The following is a 26,010-nucleotide window of genomic DNA, read 5'->3' as shown; positions in this document are numbered from 1 at the left end:
ATATATTAATCGTGATAAAATTCAGTGGTTAGGTGGCAAAGCAACTGATGAATTCTAGGCATATGCCTCAGTAAAACTCTGTATGTTTTACAAACAGAGTAAAATGGGAATGTCTAGAAATGATGACAGAAAAGAGCACCAGGAATAGTATGGAAGGTTAATGGTTTGAATGAGGAAAAAGAAAAGTTGGTGTTTCCATTGGCAGAAGAAGACAAATAGGAGAATGAAAGTTACCTGCATAATGTAAAGCTGTTTTCCCAGAGCTGTCAACACTTTCGGCTGGGCATTTAGACTATAAGACAAAAATAAATACATCCATATAATAAAATACCCTGCACCAATTCTATTCAGTTCAGACTTTTCCTGAAAGGTATGATGTGGCTTATAAGCAAGACTATTAACATAAATAAGCCTCAACTGCTGTGTTCCAGGGGCCTACAGTCTCCTATGGAGAGGAAGACTTATGTCTTTGGGGTGGGCAAACTCTCCCCTCTTTGCTGCTTCACCTCTCCGTGCCTCTCCTTCCCTCATCACTCCAGCACTCCACAGCTAATAGACATGCTCCAGGCTCTCTCATCTTGATCCTATCTTTTCCCCCATCTCCTGTCCTTTCTTCATGAAACCAGCTTTCTCCTAAGGATTACCCACATCAGTCCAGGCACCCTCACCTCCATTCACTCCTGAAACCACTGCAGTTGGGTGTTCCCTCTCGAGTCCAAGGAGATGGCCTTGGTCAAGGTCACCAACAACCTTCATGTTTCCAGTGACAATAAACATTTCTGTTCTCCTCTCTCCAACCTCTCGGCTCCTAGAGCCCTGCTTGGCTCATCTTATTCTGCTTTTCCTCTTGCGGCTCCTCCTCTAGTCAAACAGAAAACCTCAGGGCTCCTCAGTGTTCTTCCTCTAAGCTCTTTTCCCTGGTAAGCTCCTCCACACCCACAGCCTGAAATATCATCGAGAAGAATGGACGCTAGTGACTCCCAAATGTGGAGATCCTAACAGTAACAACAATAACTGCTATGTAAGTATTAGCTCTCATGTGCCACGCACTGTTCAAAGAACTGCTTTAGGTCCCCTAACAACCCGAGGTAGATACTATCATTACTCCAACTTGCACATGAAGAAACAGAGGCACAAAAAGATTGATAATTTGCTCAAGTCGCAGTAAATGGCAGAGCCAAGATTCGAACTCAGACAAGCTGGGCTAGGGCCTGTATTCTCACTCAAACACAACAGTTGTCATCTTCAAGTGCTAGGCTTGATAACCCACTGCCTACTTCCCATCTCTGTTCTGATGTCTTATTAGCATCTCCAAGGCCCAGCCAAAATCTCTGGTTTCCCCTCCCCAGTGCCCCACCTGCTCCTCCCTGACTACCTTCTCCATCAACAGCATCATCATGTCTAGGCATTGAGCCAGAAACCAGCGACTCAGCTTTGATTCCTTCTCATCCTCCTTCCCCTCCCCGCTGCCCTCGTCCTCCTCCCATATGTAGTGGACCACCATGTCCTGTCAATTTTTTTCTCCAAAACTCACTTCCAATCTACCCTCTACCCTTTCTTGTTCCTGACATCCTTTTTTAGGACAGCGTCTTCTCACTTGAACAGCTAAGGTAGCCCCTGGTAGGTCTCCCCAGTTCTGCATTTTCCCCCTTTTTATCAATTCTCTAAACAATTAGAATTCTCTTTTAAAACTGTGACTCTCACTGTCTACTGAACAGCCCCTCACAGTTCCACGCTGTACTTAGGATGAACTGCAGTGAAGCCCACCATGACATACAAGGCCCTGCATCCTGTGCTACTTTCCTCCTTACTTGCTTTGCCCCAGGCCCACACACTGGCTTTCTTCCTTCCCTGGCCAGCACCTTTCTGACCTCAGGTCCTTTGCACATATTGTTCCATTTGCTTAGAACGCTTTCCTTGTGGATGCTTGCATCCTTCGGAGGTCTGAGCTTAAATATCACCTCCTTCACGAGGCCTCCCATGAACCTCCACCTCTCATTCCTCTCTTACAGAAACCCGTTAGCTTCCTTTTGAACTGCTGTGCAATCTGTAATGTTTATTTGTGGATTGTTTACCAGACTGGGAGCTCCACTGCGATAGGGGCTGCTGTTTGTCACTGCTTGACACGATGCACAGTGCCCAGGAAACACAGTATGAGAAAGGGCAGGAGGAATAGCTGAGGGTTCAGGGAGGGAGACAGCTCATTTGTTTTTTGTTTTGTTTGGTTTTGTTTTTGAGATGGAGTCTCACCCTGTCACCCAGGCTGAAGTGTAGTGGTGAAATCTTGGCTCACTGCAACCTCCGCCTCCCAAGTTCAAGTGATTCTCCTGCCTCAGCCTCTCGAGTACCTGGGATTACAGGCATGCGCCACCATGCCTGGCTAATTTTTGTAATTTTTAGAAAAGATGGGGTTTCACCATGTTGGCCAGGCTGGTCACGAACTCCTGACCTCAGGTGATCTACCCGCCTCAGCCTCCCAAAGTACTGGGATTACAGGCGTGAGCCACTGCACCCGGCCTGAGAGAGCTTATTTAAATTTGAAGAATCTCAAAAGGGTCTATTTGTGCTCATTGCCGTGAAAAGGAAGAACTTTACCTTGGTAACCACTGGAGGGGGGAATGGCTCCAGCAGACAGGCAATAAGAGCAAAGGCCTGGAGAGCTCAGGGAGATCCATAAATGCAGAGGGTATAGGAACGGGGGACAACAGGAGGTAACGGGGATCACAGCACAGAGAGCCTGGGCTACTGAGACAAGAGGCGAAGAACTGGCTAGAGAGCAAAGAGGAACAGGACCTGGGAAAACAGCCCAACAGGAGGACATGAGGTTTTAACCACCACCCAGGAAGAACAATCTGGATGGTTTGGCAGTGAGAGGAGGTAATAACACACTACCACGCTAGTGAAATGTCTGCCCTTCCGTGGTAAGAAGAATGGAGATTAAGTTACGACTTACCATGCTTTGGCCTAATTTTAAAACAGCACAAGGAACTGTTTAAAGGCTTCAAAGATTCTGAAGAAAAACCAATCCATTTGCATAACCAGATATAAGATTACATTAGAGACTAGAATATCTGGTTCTTGCCCACGAGAACATCCAGCTTGTCAGGTTAATTCTTCCTTTAAATCAGAGTCAGATGCAAAGTCTGGATAGCCAAGCCAGAATAGGAATGGAGATTTCAAACATAAATCAATTACTTAAAAATTGAGGTAGGGCCAAGGATATGGAGGCAGAGCACTTGAGCAATGATTTTCACTTATCCGGAGTGTCTGGTCCCAGTAGAGGCAGGTAAGAAAAGTTCTATTTTAGTTGTCTTCAAAGGGAAGCCTCATAATACAACATCACAGACATTAATCTCTTTTTCTTGAATTTAGCTTCAAAGACCTGTTAAAGTTAAGCATTCTTGGAACTGGCAATAGCTTGCATCACGTAACGCAAGACAAGAAGCTGTGTGATCAACAGACCAGGACAAGTTGAAGAATGTGACCGCATTTCTGCATTAGAATTTCAAAACCAAATTAAAGCAAGATGCTGGGTCCCACATAGTGCTTGTTAAGGCCAAGACAACAGTTCAACAGAACAGACAGTACAAGCAAACACGTATTTTATTGCTCTATGCTGTTCCTGAAAACAGCCAGCTTGCATTTTGACTGGCAACAACTGGATGTTACCGTATAGATGGCTGTTGGGCGTTCATTAAACATTCATCTTTAAAGATTGATGGAAATTGTCATTTTAAGGGATCATTATAAACTTCCTGGCAAGATTATTGAACTAGGGAGTTGGCTGAAAATTATAAAGAAGAATAAAACCAAGGACTTAAACAAAACCGAAGAACTAAAGCTCATCAAGTTACATATGAGGAAATAATGGTTGAAATTTTGCTTCTCAAAGAAGAGCTGCATTCTACTAATGATTTAACAATACTTGGATACTAGAGATCCTGTGTGGTAAGGATCTCCAACAGCTTAGAAGTGGATGTTTTAAAAACTTACACTATTTAGAGGGTGTAAATCCTTCAGCAAAGAAAAGGAGGAACTAAATAAAGGGGAGAAAAAGGCTAGATCCCAAAAAAGACACTCCAATTTTGATTAGATCCTCTTCTCTGCCAGTGGAGTTGCTATGGAGATAATCTCTTCCTTGGCTATCATTTCAATCATGAAGCTTCTTAGGAAACACAGGTTTGGGGACAGTATTTAAAGGAGTGGGTATGGAGGGTGTGTTTGTTCTTTCACAAATACGATTACTTTTAAATTGTAAAAGAGACACATGTATAATTCTAAGTAGTCACCAGCTTACCTGAAGGAGCTTCCTGATGCATTCATGGTGGCTGTTCTTGGCTGCAAGGTGTAAGGCGCTGTGTCCTAAATGGATTTTTTCAAATAATAATTCTTTTAAAAAAGGTCACACTTAAAAAAAAAATCTCTTTCTTATCTGTGAGAAGACAGCTATAAGGAAATAGGTTATTCTCGAAAAAAGACAGAACTGTGTTTTTTTTTGTTTTTTTTTTGTTTTTGGAGACAGGGTCTCACTCTGTCACCCCGGCTAGAGTGCAGTGACATGATCATGGCTCTCTGCAGCCTCAACCTGCTGGGCTGAAGTGATCCTCCCACCTCAGCCTCCCAAGTAGCATGCCACCACACCTGGGTAATTTTTGTATTTTTTGTAGAAATGAGATTTCACCATGTTGCCCAGGCTGATCTCGAACTCCTGAGCTCAAGCAGTCCTCCTGCCTTGGCCTCCCAAAGTGCTGGGATTAGAGGCATGAGCTACTGTGCCTGGGCTGGAACTGTTTATTCTTGAGAGTGGGGAGAATCGAGCATCCCCCTTCCCACCTACTGGATGACATTCACAGGCTCCAACTGCCGTTCTCTTGGGGTACGAAGCAGCTCCAGGCTAGACGCTTGTGGTGGACTCATGATAATGCAGCTCAGCAGCTCTGCTTTCAGCTGTCTGTATGTTTGCCAAATGTCCTGTGTCCACAAGAGCCATGCCAGGCTACGCCCACCACAGGCTGAGGAACCCAGTGAAGGCAACTCACGAGCCAGCAGAATACATCAAAGATCCACACACTTCAGCCCCTACTTTGGACATCTCATTTCCGCCTCCTCTCAATGTACTCCAGCCCTGAATGGAAATTACCTGGAGTTTTCTGAATTTCAAAGTTCTTATATAGAAGAAGGGAGAGAGTTGTAAAATTCTCGGTGAGATCTTTCCTGACTTTCTCGTTTCAAATTCCAATTTCTCCCTAACTCTTTTAACCCTACTCCCTGCTTTCTTTATCCTTCATAGCACTTAGCAGCTTCTATCACTCCCTTTTACCTCTTTCTCTATACAGACACACACTTATATAGACAATTGCTTTTCCCCCTACGAGAATCTAAGCTTGGTGAGGACAGACACCCATGTTAATTCCCTGCTGTATCTCTAGTATCGACAACACTGCTGCGGCACAGTAGGCTCTCAATACATTTCTGTCCATCTGAATTAGAGGGTATGCTCATTTCAAATGTCTGGATTGGGGGACCTGGGGAGAGGGTCAGAGCAGAGGACCTGACCACTGCCACACAACACAGCACACCTAGTAAACTCTTAATCCTGGATTTCCCAAACTATTTGACCCAATATAACACCTGCAGATAACTCCCATACTTTAGGATGTGCTTAAAGCACTTTCTCAACCTTAGCACCACTGACCTTATAAGCTGGATAAAATATATAATATATGTTTTATGTATTATAACCATACACATTGATTAAAGGGTATCATAGAAGAGAAGGCCACCCAAAAATCAAAACCAAAGCTAAACCAGCAACTGGAGATGCGAGGGATAGGTAAGGGCTCTCCAGTTTTCCTCCTTCTAAGGATTCATATTTTCATATCTGAGCTGCTCACTCTCCTAAATCTCTTTTCTTTTATGAGAAAAGAAGTTTTATTAGGAAAGTCAAGTGTGCAAAAGGATCAGAGAACACTCAAGATATGTGAGTGGAACAGAAACTGCAAATCATCTTTTAATCTCTGTTTTACCTCCTTCTACAGCAAAACCTTGCATTTTTATTTATTGAATAAACAAATAAAAACAGTGAATATCACTGTTTCTATGTACAAGCACATTCTGAGTTTTAAACAAATGCCTTACAAATGAAGTTTTGGAACACATCCTGATTGTAAGAAGGAGGCTGTTTATGCTGTACATACAATGCATTAACTTGTCCTTGTTATGGACTAAAGCTGTTCTGCATAAGCAGCACCCACTGGAAACAGGCACAGTTCTCCGAAGACAAGACGGTTGGGAGATGTAAACAACTTATAAAATAACAGGGTTTCTTTTCACTTTGAATAAGTGTTCTAGTCAAACCTGGAAGTGCCAGGTTTCTATAGAAGCAAAAATTCTTTTATTCCCCAGCCCTGTGATGTTTTTCTAATGAGCAACACAAAAGTACTTTTCACTAAAAATAGTTTCAAAATCCGAATGACGCATCATTCCCTGAACACTATAACACTGAAGTAAGAGGTCTCTCATCGCTAATATTAACACAAAATTCTCTCTCCAAATGCAAAATTTTCTGGACAAAATATTATTTTAGTGACAGAATCCAACTATGATGAGACAATGTATCTCTGACTCCCATATAGCTGTGGATCTGTCTAGAATATCAGGAAGCAATTTCCCTACAGGCAAATAACAAGGGCAACCCTAAGTACATTCCAGCAGAATTCTGCCTGCGATAAAAGACTAATGATATTTATAAATTAAGAGTCTTGGACTATTACAGGTAGTCTAAGAACCCTATTACTTAAAGGCTGTCTGAGGAGAATGGCCCAGCTGCTCTGGCCATAGGGCACCTTTCCCTAAAACTACCTCAGACTGTGACCATGTATTCAATTCTTAAGACAGCTGGAAAAAAACAGGGAAGAATTAAGTAATATCATAGAGGAATCATTAATGGGACTATAAAAATACTTTTCAAGTATATGTGAAAAATGTTAAAACCAGTGAAACCATAGGATACAAAGATATGGCTAACAAATCCCAAAGGTGAATGTTTCTTAAATAGTTAGAAATAAACTATTTCTTAAATAGTTTCAGATCACAATACAGCAACATTTAAAAATAAAGATAATTAAATGACATTCAACTAGAAATAAAGTTTTAAAATATTTTCTTAAAAATCAGTTTTTGAATGCAGAATATGTTTAAACAACAAAGTATAAATTGATTTGTTTTTTATTTACAATTTTAACTATATTTAACCATTATTTTTGGAATTCCTCATCTTCACATCAAATTTTTATCACTGAAGCACAAGTCCATTCACCTTGTTGTAGTTCCAGGAGAGATAAAATCTGATTGTAAAGGATTTATTTATAATAACCATTCTTACCAATAAATACTTTTATGAAATTATCCCTTAGTTTCTCCTTATTTTAAAAGTACAGTGTAGATTTGAGGCCAGGCATGGTGGCTCACACCTGTAATCCGAGCACTCTGGGAAACCGAGACGGTTGGATCTCTTAGCCCAGGAACTCAGAGACCAGCCTGGGCAACATGGTGAAACCCCATCTGTACAAAAAATACAAAATTAGATGGGTGTGGTGGCATATGCCTGTAGCCCCAGCTACTCAGGAGGCTGAGAGGTGGGAGGATCACTTGAGCTCCAGTCTGGGCGACACAGCAAGACTCTGTGTCAAAAAAAAAAAAAAAAAAAAAGATTTGCACAGTGTTTTACACAGACACAAAAGATGCTTTGGGTATGTGTATCTTCCTTAAATTTTATTTTGATTTATTTATTTTAAAAATAGAGACAGAGTTTTGCCATGTTGCCCGGGCTAGTCTCGAACTCCTGGGCTCCAGTGATCCTCCCAACTCACCCTCTCAAAGTGCTGGGATTATAGGTGTAAGCCACCGTGTCTGGCCTATGGGTATATTTGAAATATTCTCATGGCCGGCCAGGTGTGGTGGCTCGCACCTGCAATCCCAGCACTCTGGGAGGCCAAGGTGGGTGGATCGCTTGAGCCCAGGAGTTTAAGATCAGCCTGGGCAACATGGTGAAACCCCATCTCTACTAATATTACAAAAATTAGCTGGGTGTGGTGGCACATGCCTGTAATCCCAGCTATTCAGGAGACCGAGGTGGGAGAATCACTTGAACCTAGGAGGCAGAGGTTGCAGTGAGCTGAGATGGCGCCAGTGCACTCCAGTCTGGGTGACTAATTTTTTTTATTTTAAAGATACTGAAATATTCTCATGGCCAAGTTATGCTGATCATTATATATGGTTGGCCTTTTGACCTCTTCATACATGAGTTAATAGCAAATAAATTCCCATAAATCATGAATTTATTGGGTATAATTTGCAATTATATTTGAAAACACCACATACTCTAAAGTGCCTGAGTTTCAAGGCACGCTATCTTTTGTGCCTTCACACAGTGTCAAATTTGAGTGGGATTAAAGGGTGTCATAGAAGAGAAGGCCACCCAAAAATCAAAACCAAAGCTAAACCAGCAACTGGAGATGCGCGGGATAGGTAAGGGCTCTCCAGTTTTCCTCCTTCTAAGGATTCATATTTTCATATCTGAGCTGCTCACTCTCCTAAATCTCTTTTCTTTTATGAGAAAAGAAGTTTTATTAGGAAAGTCAAGTGTGAAAAAGGATCAGAGAACACTCAAGATATGTGAGTGGAACACAAACTGCAAATCATCCTTTAATCTCTGTTTCTACCTCCTTCTACAGCAAAACCTTGCATTTTAAATTTTATTTATTTATTTATTTATTTATTTGAGATGGAGTCTCACACTGTTGCCCAGGCTGGAGTGCAGTGGCATGATCTCAGCTCACTGCAACCTACGCCTCCTGGGTCCAGGCAATTTTCCTGCCTCAGCCTCCCAGGTAGCTGGAATTACAGGCGCCCGCCACCACGCCCAGCTAATTTTAGCAGAGACAGGGTTTCACCATGTTGTTCAGGCTGGTCTTGAACTCCTACCTCAGATGATCCTCTTGTCTTGACCTCCCAAAGTGCTAGGATTACAGGTGTGAGCCACCACACCCAGCCAAAACTTTGCCTTTTTAACTGGTAAAATGGCTGCCCAGAAGTCCCCAGCTCCCCATAAAGCCAGATATGGCTATGGACCACATTCCCTGTGCATCAGATCTGGGTGGAAATGTGCAGGTGCAGTGTGTGGGCCACACTTGCCTTTCCCTTACTGCTGATGGGACACAGGTTCTGGGGAGTCATCCTGGACCCCTGGGACCCAGTAATACCGTAGATGGGAGAGCAACAAGGTGAAGGGGCCCAGGCAGAGCTGCCATACCAGTGTGGACTCACCTGAGCGGGATACAATGCTATCTTGTTTAAGCCCCTCTTATTTAGAAACTCTATCACATAGTATCCGATGCATATGCTTGTTAATAAAGGGAGTCTGGAAGCTAGTGCCTGTGGTAATGCTTCTATTTAATTCTATCTCATACTCCAGGGTGCTAAATGCAAACTTAAAAAAAAAAAAAAAAAGACTAGGAGTCAATTTTACTATTTGCCTAGGAGAAGTGTTTTCTAAAGAAACAGATATAATTGCCTATTCTTACTGCAATGAAAAATGCCAGACAAATAATGTGAGTCTAGTTCAGAGATGGTCCAGCGAGCCTGACCGCTGATTTTCCCATCTGGTCACTATATGCCTGTGGGCTAGTTGGCAAACTAGCAATTAAGGAATGGGAGGAGGCCGTGCGTGGTGACTCACACCTGAAATCCCAGAACTTTAGGAGGCCGAGGTGGGCAGATCACTTAAGGTTAGGAGTTTGAGATCAGCTTGGCCAACACGTGAAACTCCGTCTCTACTAAAAATACAAAAAATTAGGCGAGGTGACAGACACCTGTAATCCCAGCTACTTGGGAAGCTGAGGCAGGAGAATCACTTGAACCCGGAAGGCAGAGGTTGCAGTGAGCCGAGATCAAGCCATTGCACTCCAGTCTAGGCAACAGAGCGAGACTCCATCTCAAAAACAAACAAACAAACAAACAAACACAAAACAAAACAAAAAAGGGAATTTGGGGAAAACCCAAAAATCAAAAACCTAAGTCATGTTCTGGAGTCTTTCCTTTGGATTTTCTTTTTTGATTTGTAGGTGTGGTCACTGAAAACCTTTAAAAAGAAAAAAGATGTAAAACCTTTCAAAAGCCCAATGTATACAAGATAATAAAGATGATCTGGCTGGAGTAGCTATAATCATGATAATACAGTAGGGAAATGCAGTGAGCACTTATGTTAGCCTGACGCTGCCAAGATGCCCACACCAACCATCTCACTTAAGCCTCAAACCTCCAAGGCTATATAAAATGACATGACTGTCGATGTTGCACCAGAACTACATCCAAGGCCTTATCTTCTGACAGCGTTTTGCTCTTAAAATTGCTTGTAAAGCATCCATAAAAATTCTCAGATTTCCAAGCATTTCATGTAGAAAAACAGCTTTTTAAAATGCTAACAGATTCTTGCTTCTATAACTTAAATTCAGTCAAAAGTTTAAAAAGTAGGAAATTATACCAATTTGACCATCCTGAAGACATTAATCACAGATAAAAAGAATAAAAAGAGCCAGTGTAATAGATTTTGAAAGATGGTTTTGTGTGTGTGTGTGTGTGTGTGTGTGTGTGTGTTTTGTTTTTTTCAAAAATTCTACAGGGCAGGATTTATGGTAACAGATCTTTGTACCAGTTCTCACAGGGTCTTGAGATTGAAGGTGACTGCATCTCAGTAATAAAGTGGCAAAACTTAAGGTAGGTTCAGTGAAAAGACAATACCTGTAAAAGTTAAGCCATTTAATTCATCCCTTAACCACCACAACACATGTTTAGGACTAGTGATGACCACTAAGCACTGTTACTCATGTAACCTCATCCTTCCCTTGTATTCAGATATGCTTTCTTAAGAGGGAGAGTGAGCAGGTGGGTATTATAGCCAACAGGTAAGACACAGGCATGGGAAATAAAAGCCATTACAATTTAACCTGTTTATTGGGACAGAAAAAAAATGAGAAGTGTTTTTCAAGATGCGCTTTTTTCCATGCAGTGTTCTTCTTCTTTTGTTCCTGTGTTCTCTTTGCATGCTTTCAAGAAATCATGGGAAGAAGCTGGTACCTCATTCAGAACAAAGTAAAACAATGAAGCCCAAGGAGCGAAGTGCTGGCATCATGGCTAAAAATGTCAGGGGAGAAGGAAGTGACGGAAGCTCTGAGCCATCTTCAACCCACGGAATGTTCGGACAATGTCCTGTGACCCCAAAGTGCTGTGGATTCCACCAATTTCAATTGGTTCCCACTGGCCAATCCCGGGAAATATCCAGGCTGTGTCTGCAGCACTCCCTCCAGTGTTGCTCTTAGAGAGTGGTTCCATCTTAGTCTGCAGGAAGTGGGCACTGCCCTGGGGCATCCAGGTCTTCCTGCCCAGCACCGTACCAGCCTCTCAGGAACTGGGTGAGGGCTCTGGTGATAAATACGAGCTCTACCCACAGGGTGTTATGAGGCCACAAAGAACTATGCTTCTTAAGAGCCTTTAATTCGGGAAATGAAACTGGTGGGATATTTCTTAAATTAAAATGCAGGATATAGAATTTATTGTATAATGTGATCTCAGGCATGTAAAAATATATTGGGAAAATCTGGAAGGAAATACAACAAAATAGAATTTTTTTTTTTTCTGATAGGAGTAGGAACTTGAGTTATCTTCTTCTTTATAGTTTACTGTATTTCTTAACTTTTCTACAATGAGCATGTATTAAAAATAACTTACTCTGGCTGGGCGTGGTGGCTCATGCCTATAATCCCAGCACGTTGGGAGGCTGAGGTGGGTGGATCATCTGATGTCAGGAGTTCAGGACCAGCCTGGCCAAGATGGTGAAACCCCATCTCTTCTAAAAATACAAAAATTAGCCAGGCATGGTGGTGGGTGCCTGTAATCCCAGCTACTTAGGAGGCTGAGGCAGGAGAGTCGCTTGAACCTGGGATGCGGAAGTTGCAGGGAGCAGAGATCGTGCCAGTGTACTCCAACCTTGGCAACAGAGCCAGACTCCATCTCAAAACAAAACACACACACACACACACACAACTTATTTTTCCCTACAATAAAAAGAGGTGAGGGAAGATTTTGGTTATGCTGAAAATAACTACAGTCCTGTCTAATCTATTTCTTAACATCAAGTACAATGAAACAAAACTATGTGACAGCACCAGTTTATTCACTCTGAGCTAATGCTTTCAGATTATGGGTTTCTTAGAGGGAAACTTCCCCTACTTAAGAGGACATACATCTCATTAGGGGTATTTTAACAAATCCTACTGCACCATGTGGTTTTATGGCATAACTTTAAGAGCAATGACAATGAACTTTAAAAGCAAACACAATGACTGAGTCTTGAGATTAAAGATCACTTTAATAGGAACAACATAAATTAGTATTTTCCTCAAGGCAGTCACTTAAGGAAACCACTTATCCCCCTATATTGATGTTGCCATTTCTCAAAATATTTTTGGAACTTTCTGTGGAACTGCTCAGAAAAATCGTTCTGTTATTTCAATCACTCCCTATTTTTGACCAAAAATGGTTTTACCAGTTTGACACATTATTTACCTGACTTGACATCAAATTTTTTTAGGCTCTTAGATTTGCCCTAAAGAAAACCCTATTCTCAAAGGATAAAGATTCCCAATCACTGAGATTCTTTTTTTTAAGTCCTCACACAACGAAAACAATTCTAAACCTGTTCCCAACCATATTTTGAGTAATAATAGCATTCCTGCAATACCTGGCTGATCCCCCAAGATGACTAGTCTGAAGAGGCCAATTTTGGCGGTGGGAGAAAAGAAAGAGATCCATTACAGATTCGTGAAAACCCGTGATAAAGGCAATGGAGTTAGGTTGATTTTGTATCCCAGTAAACACTAATAAAAACCTATTAGAAGCCAAAAATTCTTGAGTACAATAGAAAAATGAAAAACCATCAGTGGTTACTTTGGTCCTTTGAGGTGGCCAGCAGGGGCAGAATCTCAGGCTGGACACCCCAGGGGTTCCTTCTTATAGGACAAGATAAGACTAGCTACCTTTTGTCTCCATTTGCCTTGTTCATCATTTGTCAACAATGGCTTCACATTAGAATCACCCAGGGAGCTTTAAAAAAAAATACCAGTTGACTGGCAACATCCAGACAATGGAATCTGAATCTCAGAGGGTAAAGTGTAGGTATATATATTTGTGTGTATGTGTGTGTGTGTGCACGCCTGTGTGTGTACTGTTTATTCTTCTCTTTTCCCTTCCTTCAAGTTCCCAGGTGAACTGGATGCCCTGAAGTACAGAAAGGGGTGAGAATCGTGGGCAGCTGGTCAGATGAAGATCAAGGCTTCCATCTACAGAGCCTATCTCAGTTGATGAAATGAGCTCCTGAGTAACTCACTCGTCACCTCACACTATGATTCATAAAAACAGAAATTAGGGACTATTCCTTGGTCTGTACATACAATCTTAGAAAATAATATAAAAAATGAGGATAAGAAGCATACAGTCTCTAGTTGACTAACCACATGAAAGATGAAAACACGGAAGTAGGCTACACAACGAACCCATGTCAGAGTCTAGTTATTGGGGGTGATTCTCTTTTCTTCTTTTGGACTCTAAATTTTATCTGTAGACTCTAATTTTTTCTTTCTTTTTTTTTTTTTTTTCAGAGACAGTGTTGCTCTGTTGCCCAGCCTGGAGTGCAGTGGCACAATCTTGGCTCACTGCAACCTCCGCCTCCAGGATTCCAGCGATTCTCGTGCCTCAACCTCCTGAGTAGCCAGAATTACAGGTGCATGCCACCATGCCTGGCTACATATTTTTGTATTTTTAGTAGAGATGGGGTTTCACCATGTTGGCCAATTTGGCCTCGAACTCCTGGCCTCAAGTGATCCACCTACCTCAGCCTCCAACAGTGCTGTAATTATAGGGTGAGTTACCACACCTGGCCTTAAATTTTCCATAATGAATATGTATCACCTTTTGATACCTAATCTAGTGCTGGCCTGCTGACTTAAGAGATTAAAAACCACATACCGGTAGTATCTTGGGCTGTCACATCCACACCATGTGTAACCATGACCCTGAGGCATTCCACGTGTCCTTTTGCAGCAGCAAGATGGAAACTGGAAAGAAGTAAACACAATCTCCTTGAGATTTCTACTCTTTAATGTTCATCTCCAACAAATTTTTTTCCCTGCCATTTCATGTACAATTTCTCTTCCTTGAGCTCCACAAACACCCACTGACTACACATTATTATCAATCTCATTTTGAAGAGGAGGAAACAGAGGCTCAGGATGGTCTGAGAATTTTCTCATTGACAGCTGTAGTTAAATAATGGAGCAGGAGTTTGATCTTCCAGCCCCAAAGACCAGGCTTGAAAAAAGTAAGATTCAGTCATATATTTATCTCTTGATGAAACAAATTAGAAAGTCCCAACTAGATTGAATTTCTAAGTAATACGTCTTTATCAATGTTTTCCTATTGTCTAGTGTTTTCACCACAGCTATTTCACCATTTTAAAGTGATATGCTCTAAAAAAAAAATCTTGTCTAAGTCAGAGTGGCCAAGGTTCTTGGACAACTCAATGCCCACTGTTATGTTGTATCTGAGTAACAATAGTTGCATGCAATATTTGATAAGTGTCTAATGTGGGTCAAGCATCTGACTACACACTTTTATGCATTGTTTTTCATTCCTAAGACAGCTCTTTAAAGGTGAGTTCTATTACTTTCTTCATTAGATGGCAGGTGTCTACACTCTAGTGCAAACAGCATTAGAGAAGGCCCACCATTAAGACTCCAGAACTCAATGAAACTTGGGAGCACGAACCATGATCAGCATGTTTAGATTGGGCATTAGAGGAAGGGATAATATCCAAATGCGAAATCAATCATCCCTGCATGTCCTGGGATGAAGGGCACTTTTGCATGCAGAAAGAAGCAAAGTACAATTCCACAGGGTGGTCAGGCCCAGAGGCCAAGATGGCTGCAAAATCTGGGCAAGTTTCCCTTCTCTCAGTTTCCATCCTGTAGAGAGGTTAATGAGTCTTCTAGTTCTTCCCCTGCCTCAGTCCTCTTTTAGGGATGTGACCTCAGGATACCTCTCATGAAGTCTCTTAGTGTCTGTACCTCTGAATTAATGTCCAGATAATATTTTCTCATTGGGTAGGATCTGTCATTGAAATCCAGGGTAACATGAAAAGTCCGATAGCTGGAAAGTCCGATAGCTGATATTTAAACCCAAGTTGGTCTGATTCCAGACTTCTTCTCTTAATAACTTGGCTGAGTGAGGGGGACATATCAACAAATAGGAATACTTCAGTACTCATTGCAAATCAGCCATAACATAATGATCTGTGTGTTTTGGGAAGTCATTTTAACCTCTCTGCACCTAAATTTCCTCCATTGTAAAGGCTGGGGATCAAGTCAAATAATTTCTAATGGTTCCTTTGGCTCTAATGTTTAATTATTTTAGCTTACCTGTCTCTACTCACTGCAACTACTTCTGTATTTGTGCAGCAATCTATGTGTAATATCTATTTACAGTCACAATTTATTTTATAAGTGATTTCACATTACAGTAAAACTTTGCATGCAATAATTTGGGAATGTAGTGACTTTTCATTTTTTTATATTGTTTGAGATGGAGTCTCATTCTGTTGCCTAGGCTGGAGTGCAGTGGCACAATCTTGGCTCTCTGCAAACACCGCCTCCCAGGTTCAAGTGATTCTCCTCCCTCAGCCTCCCGAACAGCTGGGATTATGGGCGTGTGCTACCACACCAAGTTGATTTTTGTATTTTTAGGAGAGATGGGGTTTCACCATGTTAGCCAGGCTGGTCTCAAACTCCTGACCTCAGGTGATCCACCCACCTCAGTCTCCCAAAGTGCTGGGATTACAGGCATGAGCCACCATGCCTGGCCATAGTGACTTGTTTAAATGGAATTTCTGATTCAATATAGCTTAACCAAACTATATTGGGAGTGCAATAAATTACTCCACTTCTCAACATTGTTGGGATAGCTTCATTTTACAGTAAGTTCACTTTTAAGCAGTAAGGTTATTATTAATCTTGGTGGAAGGTTTCTAAAAGTTTCCCAGCCTTAGGAATAGTACATGTAACATAATTAATTGCTCTTGGGAATATGGAGTCTCTTCAATTATTGAATTGTATGTTTAGGGATACTAATTGAAATGACCCTGGATTACTAAGCCCTAAAATTGATTAATGTTTAGCTTCTTAATGTCTTTGTGTTTGTTTGTAAGCTGTTCACTATGCCATCTCCTAAAAACTAAATCAAAAGTATCTAAATAAGAGAGTAGCCATATCCCATTCTAAAGATAAACATACCAGGAAGTGTCTACTGCACATGTACATATACACACACCCCAATCAATCAATTATATTTATCTATATTTAACTTTTGATTGAAATATAACATGTAAAGAAAGCTACACATATAATTGTATCGCTTGCTAAATTTTCGCAAATGAAATATTTTTCTTTCATACGAATCAAGAAACAATGTGGTCAGAGACCCCAAAACCCTCCTGCTGGCACCCCAGAAGTTCTCCATGTGCCCCTTTTAGTTACTAACCCCTTCCCCATGTGATATTTTTATTTTTTTCTACTCTGAGGCTCCTTGGATTACCTCTGCATTACATAGTCTATGTATGGGTGGTTGGAACTGCAGACCATCTGCCAGTGAAACATTATTATAGGCCACTCCTGTACATTGGTAAATGCAGTCTGTTGAACGTGATATGATATTCTACAAATGATCTGGGAAATGCAGAGTTTCAGGATCATCACTTGGAAGGCCCCCGATCAACACAAGGCAGAAGTGAGGTGTTAGGAAGCTGCGCTCAATTTCCATTCCCAGAGCAGAATTTTCTTAGACACAGCTTTTTAAAAGAAAATCCCTGATATCAACCTGAATTGACATATTTGATGGCTGAAACACATTTTATTGAGGGATCCAGTTAGTTAAAGCTTCATTGCATATGTTTTAATAAATTGTGTGTGATAGTGAGAGATTTTATTTTGTCCTGCCTCTCCCATTGAGAGTTTAGATCAGTAAGTGACTTTTTTTCTCTATTCTGGGGACTTTCCAACTATTATCCTGCAGAATGCTTGCATCCTGCTGAGAAAATAGAATGACAGAATTTTCCAAATTCATTGTTTTGGCTTCATGTATTTTACCTAAAGCTGCATCACTTAACTGCTCTTACAGATAAAACGGACAAAGTACAAACAAATAGAAATAACTAGAAACAGCTCATTCTGTAAGGATAGTCTTGGCTTTGATTTTACACTGCATGTATCTAATACCATATTTTTTGCTAGTAAAACCATTGCTAGTTCATGTAATTCAGTTTAACATTATTTCAAGGTGTTTCTGCAAGAAAACTCTAACATCCAGGTGTTTGCTGTGTTCTGATGTTACATGAAAGCTTCTGCTCTGCTTTCTAAAACACACAGGCATAGGAATGATCATGAAAAGCAGGAAAGGGGAAAACTGATCATTGTAGCTAGAAGTGTATGATCCATTTCTCCAGACAAGGAGCTCCACTGTGTATCATCATTCCTCTCACTGGGTATGCACTTCTGGCAAATGGAAGCAAAGCCAGGAAACACAGTCTGTGAGTCTGCTCTTGGGGAGATAGTCACTAATGCTGTGTGCTCTCTCTGCCCCTCCAGGTCTACCCTCTGCCCAGAGGCAGTCCCCTAATGAACTGTATCCAATGGGCTGCCCTGTGTTTTGGCTCCTGGCTGGGCTTGCCCAGTGAGAATGACAATGGGGTTCAGGGCATCATCTCCTCCCCTCCTCCCCTGGCCACATCTCAGCAGTGGCTGCCTTCCTCTGTGAAGACTACAGCTCTGCCAGGCCGGCTCTCCCAAAGCCACAGCTGCAGCTCTCCCTCCTTGCCCCTTCACGTCAAGAGTAGAAATAGATACTCACTGTTGCTAGAATCCTGGGCGGCCTTCCCAACCTTACTGGTTTCCCTTAACCTGGCCACATATTTGTAAATAGTTCCTTTCTTAAGTTCTCATCAATTATCCTATTTGATGCTACCTATTCCTGCTAGAACCCTGAATTACAGCAGGGTTGGGTATTTTGTGTGTGATGATCCACAGGATGAACTGTTAAGTTCTAGTGGATATTATCTGATTAAACATTTCTAAGAGCCAATTCAGGCTATCCTTTTCAAGTTTTAATTGCCACATATAGTTTGTTTGCTTATTTAACATATGGGCATTGTGGCTAAAATGTAATGAGAGAATATACCATATAACTTTTTAATTATATGGCATATAGTAAGTGACTTCAAAAAAGTTTTCTAATGTGGTCTTAGGCCAAAGTAGAAACCTGTTTAAAGGGTTGAAGAATATACCTCTCCACAGGTAAGAAAAACAAATGACTTTAGAAAAAGCCAGCACACAGTCTGGAATGTCCCACTACTCAATAAAGAAATACTAAAATTCAAACTTTTTACGGTAAACTTGGTTTTGAGAGAATAATTAAACCCCCAACAATACATATGGGCACCAACACACATGGATACAAACAACTGCTACAAAAACAAAATTAAAAAGCCATCAAAATTCACATACTTCTTACCAACTCAACCATCCATGTAATTTGTAAAATGTAATTAAGACTCTCAGAAAATACAAAAATGTATCAGCTCCTGAACCCTCCCATCATGCTAAGGTTTCATTCATTCTACTTGATGCAGACTCTAAAGGAATTACTTAATTTTATCAGAGTCACTGACATATTACTCATTGAAGTACATACTAGAATTGTGGTCTACAACTGGGAAATTCTCAATAAGTTCTGTGGGCATATCCTGTGTAATAATGAGGGTTCTTCAGTAACGAGTTAGAAGTAAAATAAAATTTACTAAATATTCTATACTATATACTATGTATATATACACACACACCCATATACACACTATACATGTTATATATATTGTACCATATTCTACTATTAAAAATGTGCAGGCTAGGTTTAGAAAAAAATGCAAAATAAGAAAGCATAACTATCAAGAAAGTCATTTTGATCTCTATTGCTTGCTCTCTTTAAAATATCTTACTTTTTATATAATACAGTAATGAATCATTGCCATAATTTTAGTCAGAAAATCATTTTACTACTTAACTTGGAATGTAGCATCTATAACCTGAAAGAGTTTGCTCAATGAGTTATCACATAAAAGAAAACCAAAATGGTCAGCTTTGTCCTGTTCGTATGAAAGGTGCGCAAATGCAGAAGAAATAGGCACAAATCAGACAACGAAGTGACTGTTGACGATTCCCTACCAACCCATCTCCTGTATATTATGAAAGCACTTATATATTCAATCTGGGCATCTTACACTTGAACAACCAACTGAAAGAGCAACCTCACTTAGTTTATTCCCCTCAGAGAGAACGGAAGCTCCTAGAAATAGGACCCCTGCCTCCTTTTTGTCTCACTCTCCAACCCTACACCTAGAGGCAGCTATTAATCAGGAGTGGAATAAACACCAATGTACAGAAGAACAGGGTGGGAAAACCACACTACTAACTTCTTTTCTGTATCTAATTTGAATATCAAGTCATCTTAACGTTTTAATTTCAGGGACTCTGGTTCTTATTCCTAATGTCTGTGATTTTGAAAAATTAAAGCTTCCAACCTTATAGCTTTATCAAAGCTTAGAAGAGGGACAAAAACATCTAGTCAGATGATAAAGTATAACAAGAAGCAGGATATTAGGGAGGTAGTGCTGGTAACCTTAAGGACTCAGACTATCTGGGTTTGAATCTATGCTTCCTTACTTATTAGGCTCTATCTCCATTTCCATGTCAGTAAAATGTGTTGTGAGGTATACAGGAATTACGTACAAAAGCACTTTGTAAAGTGTGAAGTGGGAAATAAACACTCAAAACATGCCACCAATTATTGTATCCTCACCAACACAAAGCACGGCACAGAGTCTGTGACATGTTGCTTGCTAAAAGGAATTGTTTCAATGTTCACAAAGGACACAGTAGCAAAAGTTAAATCAGAACCACCACTGCTTAAAAAACGAAGAGGGGAAAGGAGGGGCAAAAGCTATGTGTGTTTCCATTGAATGGAAACTTGGGAACAAAGTCGTAGACAAGTAGCAAACCACAATAAACCACCCAAGACAAGCCTTGTCTAACGCCCACACTTGAGAAGCTGACGTTCTGGCACCTCTCACAGAAGTGATCATCCCCAAAGCAGGGTTTGGCAGCAGCAAGTCATTAACATTTAGCCTCGGAATGTGAACCAGAAGCACAGCAAACTTTGAATAAGATACTCAAGTGGAAAGTTACGTTCTTTTGGGTAGAAAAACATGACCAGCCAGTGGCAGAACCTGATATGTAGATGACGGTGAGTAGATTTCCCTTCTCATGTATGCGGTGACTGATAAATGTCAGCATCCTCACAGGCTGGGGCTCTCTATCTAGACAGCAGGCAGTCATCTGTGGGGTCATCTCAGGCTTAGGAAGCAGATGGTGCCCAAGGCCAGCACATGACTCATTAAGAGCATGACTGGTGCCCTCTGATGGCCTGTGTCCTGGATAGCTGGCAACTCTAAATAAAGAGAACTTACAGATTAGGATGGGGTAGGGGGCGAGGGCAGTAAGTTGATAAAACTTACCTATCCTCTTTAAACATACTGTTTTTTGTTTTTGTTTCTGTTTTGAGGTGGAGTCTCACTCTGTCGCCCAGGCTAGAGTGCAGTGACTCAATCTTGGCTCACTGAAACTTCCACTTCCTGAGTTTAAGTGATTCTTGTGCCTAAGCCTCCCTAGTAGCCGGGATTACAGGTGTGCACCACCATGCCTGACTAATTTTTGTGTTTTGGCAGAGATGGGGTTTCACCATTTTGGCCAGGCTGGTCTTGAACTCCTGACCTCAAGTGATCCACCTGCCTCGGCCTCCCAAAGTGCTGGGATTACAGGCGTGAGCTACCATACCCAGCCAAACATGGTATTCTTAACAATGTTAATTCTAAGGCATTGGAATTAACTCAAGTATCGTATCATTTTGATATTTCTATAGTTGTATATTTTTACAAGTACTGCTACTTCTATAGCTAAAAGTATTCATTCATATATTTACTATAACATTAGGGTATCTATGTGTGAGACATGGTTCTAAGGAAACAATAATGAATAAAACAAAGTTCCTGCCTTTATGGAGCTCGACTTTCAGCAGGAAGACTAAAGAGAACCAATGGTTTCAACTGGGGGTGCTTTTGCACCCTTGTCCTTGGAATATTTGGCAATGTCTGGAGACATTTTTTATTATGGACTAGGGAAGAGGGAGAGAAGGGAGATTCTATTGGCATCTGATCTGCAGAGGCCAGAGATGCTGCTGACCATCTCTACAATGCACAAGATAGGTCCCCACAACTACAAATTGTCTATCCAGACTAAAATATCAGTAGTGGGCTGGGTGTGGTGGCTCATGCCTGCAACCCAGCACTTTGGGAGGTGGAGGGGGGCAGACTGCTTGAGCCCAGGAGTTCAAGACCAGCCTGAACAACATGGCCAAATCCTGTCTTTACAAAAAAAAAATTTAAAAATTAGCCAGGTCTGGTAGCACATGCTTGTAGTCCCAACTACTCGGGAGGCTAAGGCGGGAGGATAGCTTGAGCCTGGGAGGTAGAAGCTATAGTAAGCTGTGATCACACTACCACTGCACTCTAGCCTGGGTGACAGTGAGACCCTGTCTAGGAAAAAAAAAAAAAAAATCAGTAGTACCCAGGTTAAGAAACTCTGTAATAAACCATTAAAGGCAATGTATATACTAAAAACATAATTCTATAAAAACAAATTAAACAAAGACCAAAAAACAAAATAAAAAGAGAATTTAATCTTTATATTGAGTTATAATCCACGTACCATAAAAATCACCATTTTTAAAATGCACAATTAAGTTGCTTTTAGTATATTCACAAAGCTGGCAACCAACGTCATTATCTAATTCTAGAACATTTGCATCATCTCCTCCCAAAAAAAATCCCTTATCCATTAGCAGTCGCTCCCCATTTCCCTACTTTCCCAACTCCCAGGAAACCACAAATCTACTTGCAGTTTCTATGGATTTGCCTATTCTGGACATTTCATTTTAAAGATGGGATCGTATAATACATTGTCCTTTGTGTCTGGTTTCTCTCATTTAGCATGTTTTCAAGGTTCCTCCATGTTGCAGTATGCATTAGTACTTCATTCCTTCCTTAATAATATTTCATTGTATGGATATGCTATATTTTGTTTATCTATTCATTATCTGTTGGACATTTCAGTTGTTTTTACTGGGGATTATTATCACTGCCTCAACATTCACGTACGAGTGGTTGTGTATACACATTTTTCAATACTAATGGGTACATACTGAGGAGCGGAATTGCTGAGTCATATGGCCATTGGGAACAGGCCCCCAAATTTGGCCATAAACTGGCTCCAAAACTGGCCATAAACAAAATCTCTGCAGCACTGTGACATGTTCATGATGGCCATGACGCCCATGCTGAAGGTTGTGGGTTTACCAGAATGAAGGCAAGGAACACCTGGCCCACCCAGGGTGGAAAACCGCTTAAAGACGTTCCTGAACAAATGGCATGAGCAATATGTGCCTTAAGGACATGCTCCTGCTGCAGATAACTAGCCAGACCCATCCCTTTATTTCAGCCCATCCCTTTATTTCCCATAAGGAATACTTGTAGCAAATCTTGTGACTGGTTTGCTGTCAATAAATATGTGGGTAAATCTCTGTTTGAGGCTCTCAGCTCTGAAGGCTGTGAGACCCCTGATTTCCCGCTCCACACTCTGTATTTCTGTGTGTGTGTCTTTGATTCCTCTAGTACCGCTGGGTTATGGTCTCCACGACCAAGCTGGTCTCAGCAAGTGGTGCCCAACGTGGAGGCTCAAATCCAGGTTGAAGGGTCACTGGAGCGACAGTTGGAAAATGTGGAGCTAAGCTGGAGGACACCCGAGTACTCTTTTAAGCAATTCCTGTGGTGACTAAGAAGGGGAGCTTGGAAGCATCAGGGTAACAATTGGACAAGTGTGGGCTCTGGTTCGTTCCACCTTGGAACCTTTTCACACTAATGATGAGGAGGAAGGAGAGTATAATGAAGTAACAGAAGAAGTAACAGAAAAGGTTTGTTTGCCAGCTAAAGCTAAAGTGGCAGAGGAGGAAGAGGTTCATCCCTACCCTTCTGCACCCCCTCCTTATTTTGAAGAAAAAGAGTGGCCTGACCCTCCAGATCTTTCATTTCCAGAGGACACTGGGCAAAAAGTAGTTGCCCCAGTGACTGTTTGAGCAGCGCCTCGAGTGACCGCTCTCAGTTCTACTCAAGACAGGAATTCAGCAAGCTAGATGAGAGGGTGGTTTAGAGGCCTGGCAGTTCCCTGTTAGGATACACTCCCCAGATCAACAGGGAAATATTATAGCTACATTTGAGCCATTTCCTTTTAAATTTGGGAAACACCGTAAGGGGCCCATCCCGGGCCCCATTCCAAACCGGGGTATTTCTGGTTCAGGCCATTCCCTCACCCCTGTACAATGTCTGTCCCTCGCCACAGCCAGTAGTGCCACAGTAGATTTATGCTGCACAAAAGCTGTGAGCCTTCTGCCTGGGGAACCCCTGCAAAAGGTTCCAACAGGAGTCTATGGACCCTTGCCAGTGGGTACAATAGGATTACTTCTAGGAAGGTCTAGTTTAAATTTAAAAGGGGTACAAATGCAAACAGGAGTCATTGATTCAGATTACAATGCGGAAACTCAAATTGTTATATCTACTTCTGTTCCCTGGAAAGCAGAGCCAGGAGAGCGCATAGCACAGCTCCTCATTGTGCCATATGTGGAAATGAGGAAAAGTGAAATTAAATGAACAGGAGGATTTGGAAGCACAAATAAACAAGGCAAAGCAGTTTATTGGGTGAATAGAATGACTGACAAACATCCTACCTGTGAAATAACTATTCAGGGAAAGAAATTTAAAGGTTTGGTAGATACAAGAGCAGACATTTTAACCATTTCTCTACAGCACTGGCTGTCCACGTGGTCAGTTCAACCCACTCAATTTAACATAGTTGGAGTTGGGAAAGCCCCTGAAGTATATCAAAGTAGTTATATTTTGCACTGTGAAGGGCCCAATGGACAACCTGGGACTATTCAACCAATTATAACTTCTGTACCTATAAATTTATGGGGAAGAGATTTATTACAACAATGGGGAGAACAAGTTCTGATTCCAGAACAATTATACAGCCCTCAAAGTCAACATATGATGCAGGAAATGGGGTATGTCCCTGGTATGGGACTAGGAAAAAATTTGCAAGGTTTGAAGGAACTGCTTCAAGCAGAAAGACAAAGTTCCCGCCAAGGTTTAGGATATCATTTTTGATGGTGGCCATTTTTAAGCCTCCAGAACCTATACCTTTAAAATGGTTAACAGATAAGCCAATGTGGATAGAAAAATGGCTGCGAAGTAAAGAGAAACTGGAGGCTGTAGAGGACTTTGCTAATGAACAATTAGAAAAAGGACGCATAGCTCCAACATTTTCCCGCTGAAATTCTCCAGTCTTTGTTATTAAGAAAAAATCAGGTAAATGGAGAATGTTAACTGATTTAAGAGCCATTAATTCAGTTATACAACTTATGGGGACCTTACTAAATGACACTACTTTCTATGGCCATAGAAAGTAGCCATACGTAGGAATCAATTGAAAACATTAAATGACTTTCAAAAATTACTAGGGGACATTAATTGGATACGACTTGTTCTAGGCATTCCTACCTATGCCATGAATAATCTATTTTCTATCCTTAGAGGAGATCCTAGTCTCACTAGCCCTCGGCAATTAACAAAAGCAGCTCAGGCAGAGCTGCAGCTAATCGAAAAGCAAGTCCATAAAGCTCAAATAAATAGAATAGATCCAGAGAAGACTCTAGATTTGCTAATTTTTCCAACTCAGCATTCACCTACTGGTGTTATTGTCCATGAGAAGGACTTAGTAGAGTGGCTTTTTCTTCCACATACTAATTCACGGACTCTAACTCCTTATTTGGATCAAATCACTACTATGATAGAAAATGGGAAAACTCAGATTGTTAAACTACATGGATATGATCCTGGAAAAATTATTGTCCCTCTCACGAAGGCACAAATACAGCAAGTTTTTATAAATAGTCTTACTTGGCAAACCCATTTAGCTGACTTTGTGGGTATTCTCAATAATCATTTTCCTAAAACGAAATTGTTTCAATTTTTCAAATTAACTAATTGGATCCTCCCTAGAATAACTAAATTTAAACCAATTGCAGGTGCTGAAAATGTCTTTACAGATGGGTCTAGTAATGGTAAAACTTCTTATTCTGGCTCAAAAGGTAAAGTTTTTCAGACACCCTATACTTCAGCTCAAAAAGCAGAGCTTGTAGCTGTAATTGAGGTATTGACTGCTTTTAATACGCCCATTAATGTGATTTCTGATTCTTCATACGTGGTGCATTCCACACAATTAACTACAAATGCTGAAAGAAGCTAAAGCTATTATCCAGCAATGCCTAACTTGCCAAAGGGTGCATTCCTCATCTTTTCCAGGAGGAGTTAATCCTCAAGGATTGGAACCTAATTCTCTTTGGCAAATGGATGTCACACATCTTCCCTCGTTTGGGAGACTAGCTTATGTACATGTATGTGTGCACACCTTTTCTTCCTTTGTCTGGGCTACATGCCAATCAGGAGAATCTTCTGCCGGTGTTAAACGTCACCTTTTCCAGTGTTTTGTGGTAATAGGCATTCCAGCTTCTATTAAAACAGATAATGCCCCAGGCTATACTAGTCAACCTCTAGCTACATTTTTCTCTATATGGAATATTAAACACATTACTGGTATCCCATATAATTATCAAGGACAAGCCATAGTG

General features: G+C 41.1%; 1 protein-coding gene across 12 annotated transcripts in view; it reads right to left on the bottom strand.

Annotated features, from left to right (window-relative positions):
• Nucleotides 1–26,010, bottom strand: part of RAI14 (retinoic acid induced 14) — a 174,686-nt gene that overhangs the window by 23,992 nt on the left and 124,684 nt on the right. For all 12 annotated transcript variants that reach the window (XM_065546146.1, XM_073993273.1, XM_005556679.4 and 9 more), the window contains 3 exons: nucleotides 14,083–14,171; nucleotides 4,298–4,362; nucleotides 235–292 (listed from right to left, as the gene is read on the bottom strand). In XM_065546146.1, coding sequence (XP_065402218.1) covers nucleotides 235–292; nucleotides 4,298–4,362; nucleotides 14,083–14,171 — 212 coding nt within the window. The remainder of the gene's footprint in view (nucleotides 1–234; nucleotides 293–4,297; nucleotides 4,363–14,082; nucleotides 14,172–26,010) is intronic.

The sequence above is a fragment of the Macaca fascicularis genome, chromosome 6 (genome assembly GCF_037993035.2).
Source record: "Macaca fascicularis isolate 582-1 chromosome 6, T2T-MFA8v1.1".
Taxonomy (NCBI): domain Eukaryota; kingdom Metazoa; phylum Chordata; class Mammalia; order Primates; family Cercopithecidae; genus Macaca; species Macaca fascicularis.
Note: the sequence above shows the minus strand (reverse complement) of the source record. Positions and strands in the feature narration are given on the sequence as shown.